The sequence below is a fragment of the Anopheles gambiae genome, chromosome 3 (assembly GCF_943734735.2).
Source record: "Anopheles gambiae chromosome 3, idAnoGambNW_F1_1, whole genome shotgun sequence".
NCBI classification, from domain to species: Eukaryota; Metazoa; Arthropoda; class Insecta; order Diptera; family Culicidae; genus Anopheles; species Anopheles gambiae.
In genome coordinates, this window is record NC_064602.1 from 76566617 (window position 1) to 76583010 (window position 16394).

Consider the following 16394-nt stretch of genomic DNA (forward strand, 5'->3'; position numbering starts at 1 on the left):
GTGTATAGAAATGAACCAAACCCCATTCATTAACGCATCGTTTTCTTACTTGACTTTGTTTGTTTTTCCTTTCCATCCCCCACGATTCAGGATCAGGATAAAATAAATGCGCAGCAAAAAAGTATGCGCGAAGCGGAACAGGAACGCCAGTGGAAGCAGCTGCAGCAGCAGCGCGCCCGAGAGCAACAATCGCAACAGCATTTGCTACTGCCAGAGCAAAGGATGCAAGGTAGGGAGAGGGGGGCTTTTTGTTGTTGCGGAATCCAAATTTTGTTCGCACTTTAATGCAATTTTCCTTTGCTTTGTAGATCCAACGATGCAACTGCAGGTGGCAACCGACATTGGTTCCGGTGGGGTAGGGCCGATGGCAAGTCCGTCCCCCAACTCGCGCGGACCATTCGTGTCACCGGTCAGCAAGGGTCGCATGGCACCGTCCGTTGGCCCGATGGGCGTCGGTATGAACGCTCCCTCCAGTCCGGTTGCGGGCAACTTCCAGCACCCGCTGGGTATGCCGTCGCGCGGGCTGCCAATGCAGCAGCAGCGCCAGATGCAGGGCCAGGTCGTCGGTGCCGGTGGCCCAACGGTGCGCATGCCGCTCAGCCCCTTCTCGCCGCAGTCGCAGCAACCGCAGTCGCCGCACGACATCCTGCCCGAGTCGCCGGCCAGTCAGCACTCCGGCATGGATCCGTTCGTTCGCCCACCGTCCGAAGGGATGGCGGACACGTACGCCGTGCACCATTCCCCGCAGACGCCCCGTTCGCTCGGCCATCAAAGCCCGGTGGCGGCGGCCAACCGTAGCCCGGCCTACCCCGGGCCGCAGATGGTTGGCAGTGCGGTCGCGAACGCGCCCGGTGGCGGGATGCGCATCAACACGATGGATTCGGGCTATCCGGGTGGGGCACCGGGCACACCAAGGCCACAGTTTTCCACCGGCACGTCCAGACCGACGGTTTACGCACGGCCGGGCGATCTGTACAATCTCATGCAGAACTCACCGTTCGCTTCGCCCCGCTCGGAAGGGTTTGCGCAATCGCCCCAGGAAGGTAACCGGCAGCTGCGTGACCTGCTGCAGCGTCAGCAGCTTCCGGCGCCCAACAATCCCGTGGGCGGACCCGCGGGCGTTAGTGGCGGTGGCGTTGTGGCCGGCGCTGGATTAATGCAGCCGAATTCCGCTCAACAGTCGCCGGTCCAGTCCGTACAATCGCCCGGTGGATTTATGGTGGACGAGCAACAGCAGCAACAGCAGCAACAACAGCAGCAGCTACAGTTGCAACAACAGCAGCAACAGATGCAGCAACAGCAACAACAACAGCAACAGGTACAACAGCAACAATCAACACAAATGCAACAACAGCAACAAGCACAGCTGCAACAGCAACAGCAACAGCAGCAGCAGCAAACGGGAATGATGCAACCTCAAGGCACTGTGATGCCCTCGAGCCCTACCGATATGGGAACGTTCCGGCAGCCCCTGCCACCGAACATGATGGCCCGTCCGCGCATGCCTGGCACAATGATACGCCCGTCCGGCAACATCGTGCTGGGAGCGAACAATCAAATACTGGTGCGGCAGCAGATCGTCCGTACTGCCGGTGCGAATCAGATGGTAATTACACAGCAAGGCATGATACAGCAACAGCAGCAGCAGCAACACGGCCAGCAGGGTGGTCAAATACTGCGCCAGCGGATGCAGCTTGGCGGGCAGCCCGGAGCCAACGCTCCAGATGGTACGCAGTTCGTGGCGCCCAATGGGCAGTTAATGCATTCCCAGCAGCAACAGCAGCAACAACAGCAGCAACAACAGCTCATGAATCAACAACAAGTATTAACCTCCTCGCAAACCGATCAGCAAAACATAGCACTGCTTGCCCAGCGGCTTGCGGGTGAAGGCGAGGCGCACGTACCTTCGCAAAATAACATTGCCCGAGGAGGACCACAAACAGCCCAGCAGCAGCAGCAGCAACAAACTGCTGCGCCCGGCAGTGGCCAACAACCGGACGGATCGTCCGAGATCCCGGACAGCGTGAGTGCGGAGTTGGAAAAGCTGGAACAAGAAGATAACACCGGCATGGGGGAGGTGGAAGGTGTGGGCGATCTTCTGGGCGAGCTGGACGATGATGATGCGGAGCTGCTCGATTCACTGACGGCCGAGATGGGCGATCATTTTAACATCCTCGAGTATGCTGATCCTGAGCTGGATACGACCGACGGCGAAAAGTCCAACCTGCTCGACAGCCTCGAGCTGGACGATGAGGCGAAGGACGGGGATGCAAAAACGCGACAGAAGCAAGGCGGCGAAAACGTCGATCCCAGTGCGTTTGAGAAGATGGATGATGCAAACAAGCAGCAGCAGCAGCAGCAGGTTGGACCGGGTGGCACGATCGCCGCCAGAAATGTGGCCGGTTCAACTGGTATTATGCAGCAGCATCTTACCGGTGCGGGTGGAGCCACAGCGGGACAGAATACGATGCAAAGCAATTTTGCCACCGCACAAGGTCAAATGATGCAACAACAGCAGAACCAACAGATGCAGCCGCAGCAGCAGTTTGGACAGCAGCAAATGCAAATGACGTCCGTTGCCGGTGGACAGCAGAAGCTGATGGCGGGCAATCAGATAAGAATGGTGCGACCAAATCTTATGGGACAACCGTCGATGCAGCAAATGCAGCAGCAACAGGTAAATTAGCTTATGTGAACAATGTATTAATATTATTATTATTATTATTATTATTATCATTATTATTATTTTTATTATTATTATTATTATTATTATTATTATTATTATTATTATCATAATTATTATTATTATTATTATTATTATTTTTATTATTATTATTATTATTATTATTATTAACTCTTTACTGTAAAAGTTTCAGACTCCTGGAACATTTTATTCAGGTTTTATCTTTAACTGGATTAAATTATCATTAAGAGTTTATTTCACTCATTTGCGAAAATGAGTTAAATCACTCTTTTGATAGTTCAATCTTGATGAATATTTCAACTCTTCGAACCATTTAACTAGCAATTCTCAGTAGTAGTGACTCATAACTCAGAAAGAATTTGATTCATCTTTTCACTTATTCTTCACTTATTCTGAATTGACTCATATTACTGAGTGATTCAATTTGATTCTGAATCATTATTCGAAATGAATCTTTTCACTTACTCTCCCTGAATTGACTCACGCTTCTGAGTGATTCAATGTGATTCTGAATCATGATTCGAAATGAATCTATACAGAATAAATAAAACCATTATAGAGTTAAGTATTGGCGAGTCATTTACCTCTTTCCGCCGACAATCAACTCAATCACAGTAGTGACTCATGATTCTTACTGAGTTAAGCATTTGATTCGTGACTCTAACTCATTCTCCAAGAATTATTTCACGACAGCGGGATGTTATTCCTATCACTAGTGCTGCGTCGAATCTGATTCTGAATCATGATTCGAAATGAATTTTAAAATGTAATGAATGCTTCACCATACATGTATCAAACTATGCGACTCATGAATCATTTAAGATTCTGAAGGTTCTTCGATGTGAATCGATTACTCGCGATTTATATGAATGAGTATTCTTAATTTCAAAACGATTCAATTGAATCAATAATAAATTTAACTCTTTTTTGTTGCAGCTTCAACAAGGTGTTGTCGTCGGACAAAACACAATCGTGGCTGGGCCTCGAATGATGGCAGCGGATGGAACAGTGGGAGTGGCTGGAACGTCCACCATGAAGGCAGGGTAAGTAAAACATGAGCCTCGTCCATTACAAAAGTATTCTTATGTGCCCTTTTTTCTCTTTCCACATTCTTAAACAGCTTCATCAATCAGCAACGCATGCAGCAGCTCAAACAGCTCGGACCCAATGGTGGTGGCGGGATGGTGCAGAACATCATTCCTGCCGGGCAACCGCAAACCCGAATGGTACAGCAAATGGGACCGGGTCAGCGAATCTTACAAACGCCTGCCAACCTGCCACTACAGCAAGTGCAGCAGCAGCTTGTCCCAGGGATGGGCAATCAACCACAGCTGGCAATGCAACAGCAGCAGCAACAACAGCAGCAACTGCAAGTGCAGCAGCAGCAACAGCAAGGGATGCAGCAGCAGCAGCCGCAGCAACAGCAGCAACAAAACGTGCCGGCCGCTGTTGGGCAACCACCGCCTCCGCCCTATCCCGAGCCACCGCCACCGTATCCGGGCAGCCAAGCCGGTGGCAATCCAATGCAGGTAAGTGCAGGTTGGGTTGGGTGAAGGTCGTAACCACAGCAGCACAGCTTGCAAACTCGATCGAACAAAGTGTTTTTCGTATGCAAAGATCATTGCGTGTTTTTTTTCTGTGTATGGGATTTGTATAAATCATTTGAAAACTGAGCTTCTAGCTTGGAAGAACCAAACCATAGCGCTGTGGTTGTGGTTTGGTATGCTCAGGTCGCTTATTTCATTAATCACTTTATTTTTGTACATGTGTGTACAGACGCAGTGTTTCCATTTGTACACCGTGGTGCTATTTCCCGTTTTCTGTTGGTTTGTGAACCATTTCAACAAATTATTTGCAAACAAACTTGTGTGTTACCTACTGTATTAGTTTGTGGGCCACTGTAATTATACTATGTGTGAAGCAACGCAGACCACGTTTCGATCAACAAATTTATCTTTTCTCTTTCCTGTGAATGCCAGCATCAACCTTACGCGAAATATTACACAAACTACTGTGTACCAAATACTTCCTCGCGACGATCGCTATTGCTTAAGGTGAGAGACATCCCACCAGAGAACACCAAACACCAAAACCAAAACCGCCGGCAACTCCGGCAGCAGTACAAAACAGTGCACCCTCTACCAATGCTAAAAACATCACCACCACCACCAACACCACCACCGTACAATCCAATTGCCTCTCTAAACTATCTTGCACTTGTCCTTCGGCAACAACTGTTACCGTTGCTCGAAAGATCGCAACAACACACGTTTCGTTCACCGTTTGGATCGCTGTTGAAACGCGTTCACTGTAAAACTGAGCTAGAGATCACCCGAGAACCACCTGCTAGTTTCGCCCTCGTTCGGTAGTTTTTTTTTCTTTTATTTTCTTAGTAATTAAAGGAATGGCAACGTTTGAAAATGCATTCACTACAGCAAATCCGCATACAACAACCAGGCGTAGTTTTTATGCACAATACGCTCACAGGAAAACTTGATCCGATGCATCCGACGCCTCGAGTCTTTGTCTGTGTGTTTTTGATTTCATTTTTAGTTTAATGTTTTGTTTTTGGGCAATTGAATTGGAATGCAAATATAGGAAGGGGGGGGGGTTGAGTGTGGGTTTATGTTTTGCTAGTCCAGTGCTTTAATCTTTACCGACACAATGAGCACAATGACCTGTTCAAGCGTGGTGATAATTCAACGGACAAACATCCTTTTGTTTCATTACGTAGTTGTTATTAACCTTAGCTGAGCTTGTGCAAGGTACATTCTTCACGCATACCGTTGGCCAAATTTGTTGCTAGATGCTATTTTATTTAGATGTCTCTACACACATGCTACACGCCTTTTTAAAATCGTGTCTTGGATGCGTAATGGTAGCGTAATGTAATCGAGTGTTTTGTAGGGAAATGATATTTTTAAAAAAATGTAAGCTAAAAAATGATATTCACTAATATTTCTGCTTCGTTTTCATTCCTGCAGGAGCAGCGCTTACTGCTGGAGGACATGGTGGAGCAGGAGAAGCGTGAGCAAGCTAACCAGCTGCAACAGGTCGGTGATATGCCACCGAATCAGATCATGATGAACGATCAGGTAAGCGCCAACCATGAACAGCGCGATCGAAAGTGTACTAAACACGCCGCTTCTTTATCGCAGGGTTACGAACAGATGTTGAACAACCCGCAGCAGGGTGTCGGCGGCCGCCTTGCACAGCAGCAAGCGGGAATGGTGACCGCACAGCACAGCCAAACGCAGCAGCTGCAATCGCCCGTTATGCATCAGCAGCTGCAAATGCAATCACCAAACAATGGTCAGTTTATGATACAACAGCAGCAGCAGCAGCAGCAGCCAAGAATGGCTCCGCAATGGCGCCAACAAGCACCGGGAGGCGTCAATGTAATGGGACAGCAGCAGCAGCAGCAGCAACAACAACAACCTCAACTACAACAGCAAGGCCAGATGGTTGGTGGAGGATTGATCAATCAAATACCAAAAAATACGATGGTTGCCATGACGACACCCGCACCATCGGCCGCCGGCTCACCGCAGACCGCCGATCCGTCCGGCAGCAAAACGATCCCGCTCTTCCAGGCGAACCTGCAGCCGCAACCGCCACAGCCACCGGAAACGATCGCCACCGAGCAGGATCGGCTGCTGCAGATCAACTACGAGAACTGGCTGAACCAGCAAAACACCGTCCTGTCCAACCAGCTGAAGTACTACGAGACGGAAATCGTGAAGCTGCGCAAGGTGAAGAAGCAGCTCAACACGAAACAGCGCCACCTGCGCAAGCAGGGCAACGAGCTGACGGAGAACGACGCGAAGGAGCTGCAAAAGATCACGGCCGACCATACGGTCATCCAGAAGCAGCTGGAGAACGCACGGCGCCAGCAGCGCCAGCACTCGGTGATACTGCAGGAGTACAAAACGAAGCACCAGTCGGGCAAGCCGGCGTCGTCCGGCGCGTCCACACCGGTCGGTGCGCCCGGCAGTTCGCCGGCCCAGTCGCTGATAGCGCCGCCGTCACCGCTGATGTCGCCGTCGCCCAGCTCGCAGCCGGGCTCGCTGTACCAGCCGACGGTGCAGTCGCCGCTGAGCAATCTCATCCTGCAGCCGAACCAAAGCCCGCTGCACTCGCCCAGCCCGCTGCTGTCGCACAGCCCGGGCCCGGCCAGCGTGAACTCGTCCGTGCTGCAGAGCCCGGGCGGCAACCATACCAACTCGAACAGCGCCATGTCGCCGTACAGCACGATGCAACCGTCGCCCCGCATCGGTACGCCCCACTCGCAGATCGACGAAAACCCGTTCAGCCCTGGGCCGGGCGGTGGCCCGTCGCCTTCGCCTTCCCTGCCCGGTCGGCTGACGTCACCGGCGCCGCGCATGACCTCGCCGCAGCATCGAATGGCGGGCCAGCAGATGGTGGTCGGTGGACCGAACCGCATGGTCCCCAGCCCGGGCAATCAGTTCAACCAGCAGCAGGGCATGATGATGCAAAACACAATGATGAGCTCGCAGCTGCCACAGCAACAGCAAATCCAGCAGCAGCAGCAGCAGCAGCATCAGCAGCAACAACAGCAGCAAACACGCTTTGTGCGGCCTCAAACCATACCGAATGATCCCAATATTCGAATGCGAGTTGCAAACAGCATACAAATGCAACAGCAACAACAACAACAGCAGCAGCAACAGCAGCAACAAATGATGGCTCAAAATCCCAACCTTCGCCAGATGCAGCCGGGAGCGGTCGGGGCGGGCTACAACTCGCCACTCGGCAGTCCGCAGCCCATCATGTCACCCGGGGGCAATATGAACCAACAGCAGCAGCAGCAGCAGCAGCAGCAACAACCGATGCAACAGTCGCAGCAAGCGATGGATCCACGCACGATGCAGCTGCTTCAGCAGCAGCAGCGCATGCAGCAAATTCAACAACAGCGCCAACAGCAGATGATGCATCAGCAACAACAACAACAGTCACCACAGCATGGCGGTGTACAAGCGGGCACAATGATGCAACAATCCAACCAGCAACAACAGATGCAGATGATGCAGCAGCAGCAGCAGCAGCAACAACAGCAAATGCAGATGCAGCAACAAATGCAGCAACAGCAGATGAATTACGCCAAGCAAAGTCCGATACATCAGCAGCCACCGTCACCGCTGTTAAGCCATGGCGGGGGCAATACGCCCACCTCTTCCCCGATGCCTCAAAGCCCGATGATGTACTACAGCCAACAACAACAACCTCAACAGCAGCAGCAGCAACAGCAACAACAGCAAGGTCAGCAAATGCAGCAACAGCTAATGCGACAGCAATCGATGTCGACCGGAGAAAGCTATCCAAATGTATCGGTCGGCGGCGGCGGTGGTGGTGGTGGTATGAATCACCCATCGAACCCAATACCGCTGCCGTTCGGGAAGTTTGGCTACATCAAGCTCGGTCTTCGCGGTGGTTCGCCGATGTGGGGTAATGCGCGGGGCAACAAGCGCGCCAATCCCGTCGCCCAGTTCCAACAGCAGCAGCTCCAAAAGCAGCAGCAGCTGCAGAAGCAGCAGCAGCAGCAGCAGCAGCAGCAGTCGGGCGGCGGTAGCAGCGCCACAGCTGGAACATCGGCGGGCACAACCCGCACACCACCACAATCGGCACTCGCCATGGAGGTGAGAAAGCAAACCATCAACACGGCCGGCACGCTGGTGCCGCACCGGAATCGCATCACGATTGTGCAGAAACCGGCCGGCGGTATCACGACGACGACGACGACGCTGAACACGGTAGGCGTCACCATCAAGCCGGTGGGCGGTGGAACGGAGCCAGCGGCAGCGAACAGTAGCGGCGCCAGTGGTAGCGGCACCGTTGAAGAGATCGTTGTAATCGACAGCAGCCCCGACGAGAAGCAGCAGCGGCTGCTCGATTACGACGACGACAACGATAAGGCGCTGGTCGGCACGGAGGTGTCTCTGAACTCGGTCGCCCAGCACGGTGTCGACGGGGATGAAGCGATCATGGAGTCGTTCGGTAGTGGAACACCAGCCGGGTACGATATCGTGGGGAGTCCGCTGGATTCGCAGATAGCGGCCGGCGAGTACAATCTCTTCTCGGACGATGTGGTCGAGTGTGTGGACAGCGAGGATGGCGGTGTGGCGGCGGGCGGAGCGAAGAAGGACGCCCGAACGGTTGCGGTCGAGCTGCTGCTGGATGCGGACAGCAGCGCCAAGGACAAACCATTGCTCGGCAGCTCGGAGATTGAGATCGTGGAAAGCATTGACGAGAGCAGCATCGGCACGACGGCGGAAGATTTCGAGGCCATGATTGACAGTCGGCCCAAGACGGCCACACCACCGACGGTCGCGGCGGATGGTGCGCCAAGTGCGGCGAAGACCGAACCGACCGTCACCGTTACCAGGAAGGAGGAAAAGGTGGTGGAAAAAGTGGCCACTCCTAAGAAAGAGGTAACGCTGGTCACGGTGCATCAGCAGCAGCAGCAGCAGCAGCAGCAAAGTCCGAAGCCAATCTCGTACCCAACGGCCCGCATTGCCATCCAGCAGTCGTTGATGCAGAACCGACCGATCGTTTCCGCCGCCCACCAGCGGCTGGTGAAGGATGCGACCGAATCGACCGCCAAGCTGTCGATCGGCAACACCACCATCTCGGTGCCGATACTGAAAAGCTTCCCCATGACGGCGACACCGTCGAAAGCGGCCGGCACGGAACAGAACGCGGCCAGCAAGGCGGCAACGCTTGCGACGCATTCGAAGAAACTGATCAACACGTCGGGCGGGCTTTCGATCAGCAACATTTCGAAGAACCCGGCCGGCGGGACGGTGATCGCGGTGGGAGGGCAGAAAATTAACACCACCAGCATCGTCACGCTGTCCTCGCTCAACCTCAACCAATCGTCCCCGTTCATAACGAAAACGTTCGCGCGGCACGGTGGTGGTCTCACGATACAGCAGCAAAAGCAACTGTCCGTCGGTTCGCAGATCAAAATACAGCAGGCTGGTTCCGTTGTGCTGCAGCAACAACAGCAGCAGCAACAGTCTGCACAACCAACAGCAACCAGTTCCGGTGCAAATGCCAACCAACCCGGGCCGACTGCGGCCGCCGGGACGAGTGTAACGTTCGGTGTGGTACAAAGCACGGCGCAGCAATCGCAACCTCCGATCGAGGCGATCGTGGTGAAAGCGTCGCCGAAACCGAAGGTGGCCTCTACGTCGAGCCTCAGCTATGCGAAGCTATCGTCGCTTACCGTCACGCAGGACACGTCGCTGCCGACGAAGATCTTCGAGGATGATTCCATCTCCCCGGACAGTTCGATCAGTCAGGAAGATGCGGAGCAGCCAGCGCTAGACAAATCGGACCTCTCCGGACCGGCGGAGGAAGCTGCTGCTGCTAAAACCACGTCCACCGAAACGCCGGGAGGTCAGGATACGCCTGCCACGACGGCGGAAACGACCCAACAGCCCGACGGCCAAACCGTTAAGGGCAAGCAGAACATCATTCCGGTGCACGTGATAGCAAAGTCGCGGGAAAACTCGCGCAGCCCCATACTGACGGGTGCGGGCGGGCAACGGATCGTCTCCTCCATGCCACAGCTTTCGCCCCTCTCACAGCCGAACGAGCTGACGCTGAACGCTATGAACGTGTCGCAGCAGGTACGCTCCATCATGTCCTCCATCAGCGTTTCGAACGCGGCGAGCGTGGCGGGCAGCAGCAGTGCCGGCGGCGGTGGTACGCCGAGCGTCGTGCTGTCGATGGCCCCGTCGACGACGACGGCGGCCGGCACGACGAGCGTCGCGTCCAGCGTGGCAGCGAGCAACATTTCCACCATCACGTTCGACACGATCCTTCCCTCGAAGGGCGACAACATGAGCAAGACGGAAACGATTGCCAGCATCCTGAAGACGGTGTCGGGCAAAACGATCCTCCCGGCGGCGGCGATCGCCAGCAACTCCAATCTGGTCAAAGCGTCCGAGCAGCAGAGCGGCAGCCCGTCGCTCACGTCCACCACCATCACGCAGATACCGGCCACGAAGCTGATCACGCAGCAGCTGCAGCTGAGCCGGCTGCCGGGGCAACCGATCGGTAGTGGCAACAGCAACTTCCTGGTGGTGAAGCAGCTACGAACACCGAACAAGCAGACCGGGCAGAACCACATGCAGAAGCAGCTGGTCGTGCTGACCCAGCAGGGCCAGGGCGGACAGCAGATCAAGCTGCAGACGCACCAAACGCAGCAGCTCGCGGCTGGCAACAGCGTCATCATACAGAGCCAGCCGGGCAGCAGCGGGGGAGCGACCGGGAGTTTTATGAAGATATCCACCACACCCACGATCGTGTCGACGGCAGCGGGTGGTGGTGATACGGCGAGCAGCAAATCCGTCACCACCACGGTCGATACGACCAGTGCCAGCGGGATTGCGACCATCCTGAGCAACGCAAACGCTCAGCAGCAGCAGCAGCAGCAGCAAAAAACACTCACCACATCACAGCAACCATCGGCGCAGCTGCAGAGCTCGTCGCCGCAGCAAATCATCTGCACCAACCAGGCGACGGGCCAGACGCGAATACTCAACCTCGGCACGGTGGTGGCGGCGGCTGCGGCAGCGTCCGGTGACGGAACGTCCGCGAACGCCGCCAACCCGCCGACCAAGTCCATCGTGATGAGCACGTCGCGTGCCGCCACCATCACGAGCATCAACGTGACGTCCACGACGGCCACACCGGTCGCCAGCATCCTCAGTGCCACGCTGTCGCAGCCGCTGATCAAAACCAGCTCCCACATGCCATCCTCCATCACGACGCTGCTCCAGAGCCAGCTGCAAAGTGCGGCCTCGTTCCGGCGCTCCAAGTCCACCGATGAGGCGCCCGCGCACGGACACGGGCGCGAAACGGCCTCGCAAATACTGAGCAAGCGGCTCAGCCTGGAGTCGACCAATGTCGTGAAAAGCGAACCGGTCGACAGCGCGTCGGACGATGCGAGCGTTAGCAGCTCCACTGCTCAGGCTGCCAGCAGCACGTCAGCCACCGCTGGTGGCAATCAGCCGAAGCCGGACACACCGGCTGCGGCGGCAACCGCGGGAAGCGGATGCAAATTCTCAACCATGCCGTCCTCCGGCACGGTCGCAAAGTCGGAAGACTCGCAGAACGTGCTGCTCAAGCAGCTGCTGCAGAACAGTGGCAGCTCTAGCGCGTCGTCCGTATCGTCGCCGGCCCCGTCGCCCATCGGTCGGGCCGTGCCAAGTCTCATAACGAGCCAGCGGGCACCGAGCCTGGGTGTGGTGAGCTCGCTCGAAGCGCAGCTCGCCCGGCCAGTGATTCCCCCGTCCGCCAATCCACCCGCCATCCAGCTCATTAGCAGCCAGCCGATACCGGCCATTGCGGCGTCGATCAGCTCCATATCGTCGTCCACCGTCTCCACGGCAGCAGCTGCTTCCACGCCGTCTGCAGCGTTAATGAGCGTGTCGTCTGGAACTAGCATCGGCAGCAGCACCACCACCACGTCAGTTACGACGGCGTCGGCAAGCAACAGTACCAGCAGCAGCAGTACAGCGGAAGCAGCGAAAACGAAGCTTATCTCGCGGGAAACGTCTTTCGTGTCGAAGCCATCCGGCATATCGTCGAGCCATCCGACACCGAATTTGGCGGCCAACATGCTTGCCGCCAGTATGAAGAAGGAGGAGATGCTACAGGCGGCAGCGGCGGCAGCAGCTACCACCATCACCACAACCACCACCACGTCCGGTGCGACCGTTGGTCAGGGAACGGTTAAGCTCGATTCCGGAACAATTACGGTCACACAGCTTCAAGCATCACAACCGACAGTCACTACGGCGGCTGCCTCGCAACAGCTCCAAACGACGGTGACAGCCGCCAAATCTGCTATGCCACCACAACAACAGCAAGTAAATTCACTACAATTTACCCAACAAAACAACCAACTGCAGTCGAAAACGCTGCCAAACGCTGCCACTGTCGTGGGCTCTGTTGGCGAGACGAACGTAACCATCGTCAAGCGTGATCCCGTGACGCAGCAGACAGTGTCAAGCGTCACAACAGTGCTGCCAGCGTCCACCAGCGTGACGGTGACGGCCAAAAGTGGTCCACCCGAGGAGTCGATGAAACGCTTTGCGCCGAGTCCGGTGCAGCAGCAGATTGGAGACACAACGATAGTGCGAACTCCTACACCGACGCCCTCGCCGGGTCCGATGCAACAGCCCTCGAGGCCACCGTCTGCTGCACCCCGATCGGAAACGCCCGTTGACATAAAAAAAGAGCCGGAACAATCACTCAACAGTGGTTCTGCCTCTGTGGCCTCTGCCACGACCACCACCTCCACCGTGTCAGGCACAACCACACCGATAATGTCATCACCAGTCGCCCCAATGGGTCCTCCGGCAACAACAGCAGTGACACCTTCGCCCGCTGCGGCTCAAACGACGCCAACCGCGTTGAAATCTCCTCTACCACCCGGAAGTGTGGAATCCACGACGACCATCACCGGTTCTCCTGCCATCACGAAAGTGGAAGCCAGTAGTGGTGGCCCCTCGCCGGTAAGCACAGTGCCCACCGCCACCGCCATTAAAGAGGAACCGACGGAACCTCTTACAGCCGAGCAGGCGGCCAAGCGGGCGGCCGAGCTGGCGCTCGAGCTGAAGAAAAAGAAGCGCCGCGAGTACCAGAAAAACCGGCGCCAGATGCAGATCCAGTCGAACAAGGACAACGCGCACAGCCAGGCGAAGAAGAAGCCGAAAAAGTCGGTCAAGATCGAGGAAGACTACGACACGTGCATCGACAACCTGATGGGCCAGCTGCGCCAGCTGCCCCAGATGCAGATCCTCGAGCCGCAGCTGCCCCGCAACTACGGCGTCTGCTCCGTGTTCGGCACCGGCGACCTGTCCAAGTTTACCAACCTGAAGGGGTACTCGATCGCAACCGGCGACCTGACCGGGCGGTACGGCGACGCCCAGATACCCTCGATAGCGGACTTTTACAACACGAAACCGTTCGGCGTGAAGGATCCGCCGCCCGAGCCGACGCCCGTCTCGGTGCACCGCGGCTTCTACGACCAGGAGTTTGCGCCGATCAAGTTCGAGACGGAGGACCGGCAGCGGTACGAGTTTGTGCGCGACCGGGACCTCGATTCGCCCGACACGATCATCAGCACGTCCAGCCCGGAGTGCTTGCGGTGGGACTCGCCGGTCAGCTTTCCGGGCCTGCGGCTGATCAAGGAGGAGCCGGCCGAGGACGAGCAGACGGCCGTGTACCGGCAGATGTCACCGGTCATCCCGATACTGGCGCCAATTCCGATCCGGTTGCGCAAGGGCATCACCCTGTCGGCGGATTCGGCTGGTCGGCCGCAGCAAGGAGCGAACGTCGCCGGCAGCAACAAGGAGAACGAAGGGTTCCGGGAGACCGCGGGCGTCAAGTCGCGGTTCGGGCCGCCCACCCCGCTCAAGGACACGAGCAATGTGACGGTCACGCTGACGCTGACCTCCTCGGCGGTGGACGACATTTTCGGCGTGCTGCGCGATTTGGCCAACATGCTGGAGATACCGCCGCCGACCACGTACCAGATAGTGGAGCGTACGGTGTCGCCCACCAGCCAAAAGCTGGGCCTGTACCGGACGAAGGGCCGGGACGGGAAGGAGGGCGCCCCGATCGACATCCAGACCATCCTGAACGGGTCGGCCCGGTTCTGCCGGCACTGCGACGTGGTCATACTGAGCAACATCATCATCGCGAACGCGTCCGAGTTCCCGCTGCTGGCGGCGAACGGTGACGTCGGCGGCCAGGCCGAGCTCGAGTCGGAGGAGCTGTACTTCTGCGGGGAGCAGTGCTACCGACAGTTCCGCTGCTGCCCGACCAGCATACTGGACGAGGCTGGGGACAGTAGCGCCGGTGCTGCAGCACTGGCCACTGGCGAAGGTACGGCTGGGCTCAGCCACAAACCGGACACAGGTGTGCCGAACGTCGATGTGGCAGCCGTGTCCGGTGCGGTGGAAATCAAGCAGGAAGTACTGGAGGACGTAGAAATGGAAGATGTCACGGCCGGCAACAGCTCCACCGGCAGCGTTAAGGACGCACCGGGCAGCGGCGAGCGCAAGAAGAAGCACCCGGACGATGGCGTGGAGGTGGATGTGCTTGCGGGCGCACCACCCACCAAACAGATGAAGGGCGTCCGGTACAAGGTGTACACACCGAACTGCTTCGGCGTGCAGCGGTTCAAGAAGCCGAGCGAGAAGGAAATCACCGAAACGCTGTTCCGCATGAGCATCACGGTGGCCCCGACGCCCAAAATGCCGGACGATACGCGGCGCTGCATCTTCTGCCACACGGTGGGCGACGGGGTCGCGGACGGACCGTCCCGGCTGCTCAACTACGACGTCGACAAGTGGGTGCACCTGAACTGTGCGCTCTGGTCGGACGGGGTGTACGAGACGGTGAACGGTGCGCTGATGAACCTGGAGAATGCGCTCCAGCAAAGCCTCACGTCGGTGTGCGCCTTCTGCAGCACGCTGGGCGCGACGGTGAAGTGCTTCAAGACGCGCTGCGCCAACGTGTACCATCTGAGCTGCGCGATGAAGGATAGCTGCGTGTTCTACAAGAACAAAACCACCATGTGCCAGACGCACGCGCCCAAGACGGAGAAGGACTCGGAGCTGACGACGCTGAGCGTGCAGCGCCGGGTGTACGTCGACCGGGACGAAAGCCGCCAGGTCGCGTCGGTGATGCACCATTCCGAGTCGAACAATCTGCTGCGGGTGGGCAGCCTGATCTTCCTCAACGTGGGGCAGCTGCTGCCGCACCAGCTGCAGAGCTTCCACACGCCGAACTACATCTATCCGATCGGCTACAAAATTGTGAGTATTTGTGGGGACACTTCGTACGAAAAAAGATCGTACTAATATCGTGTTTTTCCTCATGCTCTTTCCCCAGATTCGCTTCTACTGGTCCATGCGCCGTCCGAACAAGCGCTGCCGGTACATCTGCTCGATCGCGGACGTGTGCGGCCGGCCCGAGTTCCGCGTGCTGGTGCAGGAGACGGCCGAGGAGGACATCGAGCTGCGCGACGCGACGCCGAAAGCCGTCTGGCAGCGGATCCTCGAGCCGATGGCGCAGCTGCGCAAGAGCTGCCAGATCGTGCAGCTCTTCCCGAAGTACATCTCGGGCGAGGATCTGTTCGGGCTGACCGAGCCCGCGGTCGTGCGCATCCTGGAGAGCCTGCCCGGCATCGAAACGCTCACCGACTACCGGTTCAAGTATGGGCGCAACCCACTGCTCGAGCTGCCGCTCGCCATCAATCCGTCCGGTGCGGCCCGCACCGAGCCGAAGCTGAAGCACACACTGTCGTGGAAGAAGCCACACACGCAGCGTACCGGATCGGTCAGCCAGCGGCCCACGTTCGTGCCGACCAGCTCGCCGGCCGGCGAGGTGGCCTGCCCGTACAGCAAGCAGTTCGTGCACTCGAAGAGCTCGCAGTACAAGAAGATGAAGCAGGAGTGGCGCAACAACGTGTTCCTGGCGCGCTCCAAGATCCAGGGCCTGGGCCTGTACGCGGCGCGCGATCTCGAGAAGCACACGATGGTGATCGAGTACATCGGCGAGGTGATACGCACCGAGGTGTCCGAACTGCGCGAGAAGCAGTACGAGGCGAGGGTAAGTTGGTGATTGATGTGGTCGTAGGGAGTTGTAC

At 56.8% G+C, this 16394-nt stretch overlaps 1 protein-coding gene across 7 annotated transcripts in view; it reads left to right on the plus strand.

The window, feature by feature from the left end:
- LOC1270733 (histone-lysine N-methyltransferase 2D) overlaps positions 1 to 16394 on the plus strand; it is a 33258-nt gene that overhangs the window by 15322 nt on the left and 1542 nt on the right. For all 7 annotated transcript variants that reach the window (XM_061655050.1, XM_061655047.1, XM_061655051.1 and 4 more), the window contains 7 exons: positions 91 to 229; positions 309 to 2677; positions 3641 to 3747; positions 3825 to 4233; positions 5689 to 5799; positions 5863 to 15561; positions 15638 to 16357. In XM_061655050.1, coding sequence (XP_061511034.1) covers positions 91 to 229; positions 309 to 2677; positions 3641 to 3747; positions 3825 to 4233; positions 5689 to 5799; positions 5863 to 15561; positions 15638 to 16357 — 13554 coding nt within the window. The remainder of the gene's footprint in view (positions 1 to 90; positions 230 to 308; positions 2678 to 3640; positions 3748 to 3824; positions 4234 to 5688; positions 5800 to 5862; positions 15562 to 15637; positions 16358 to 16394) is intronic.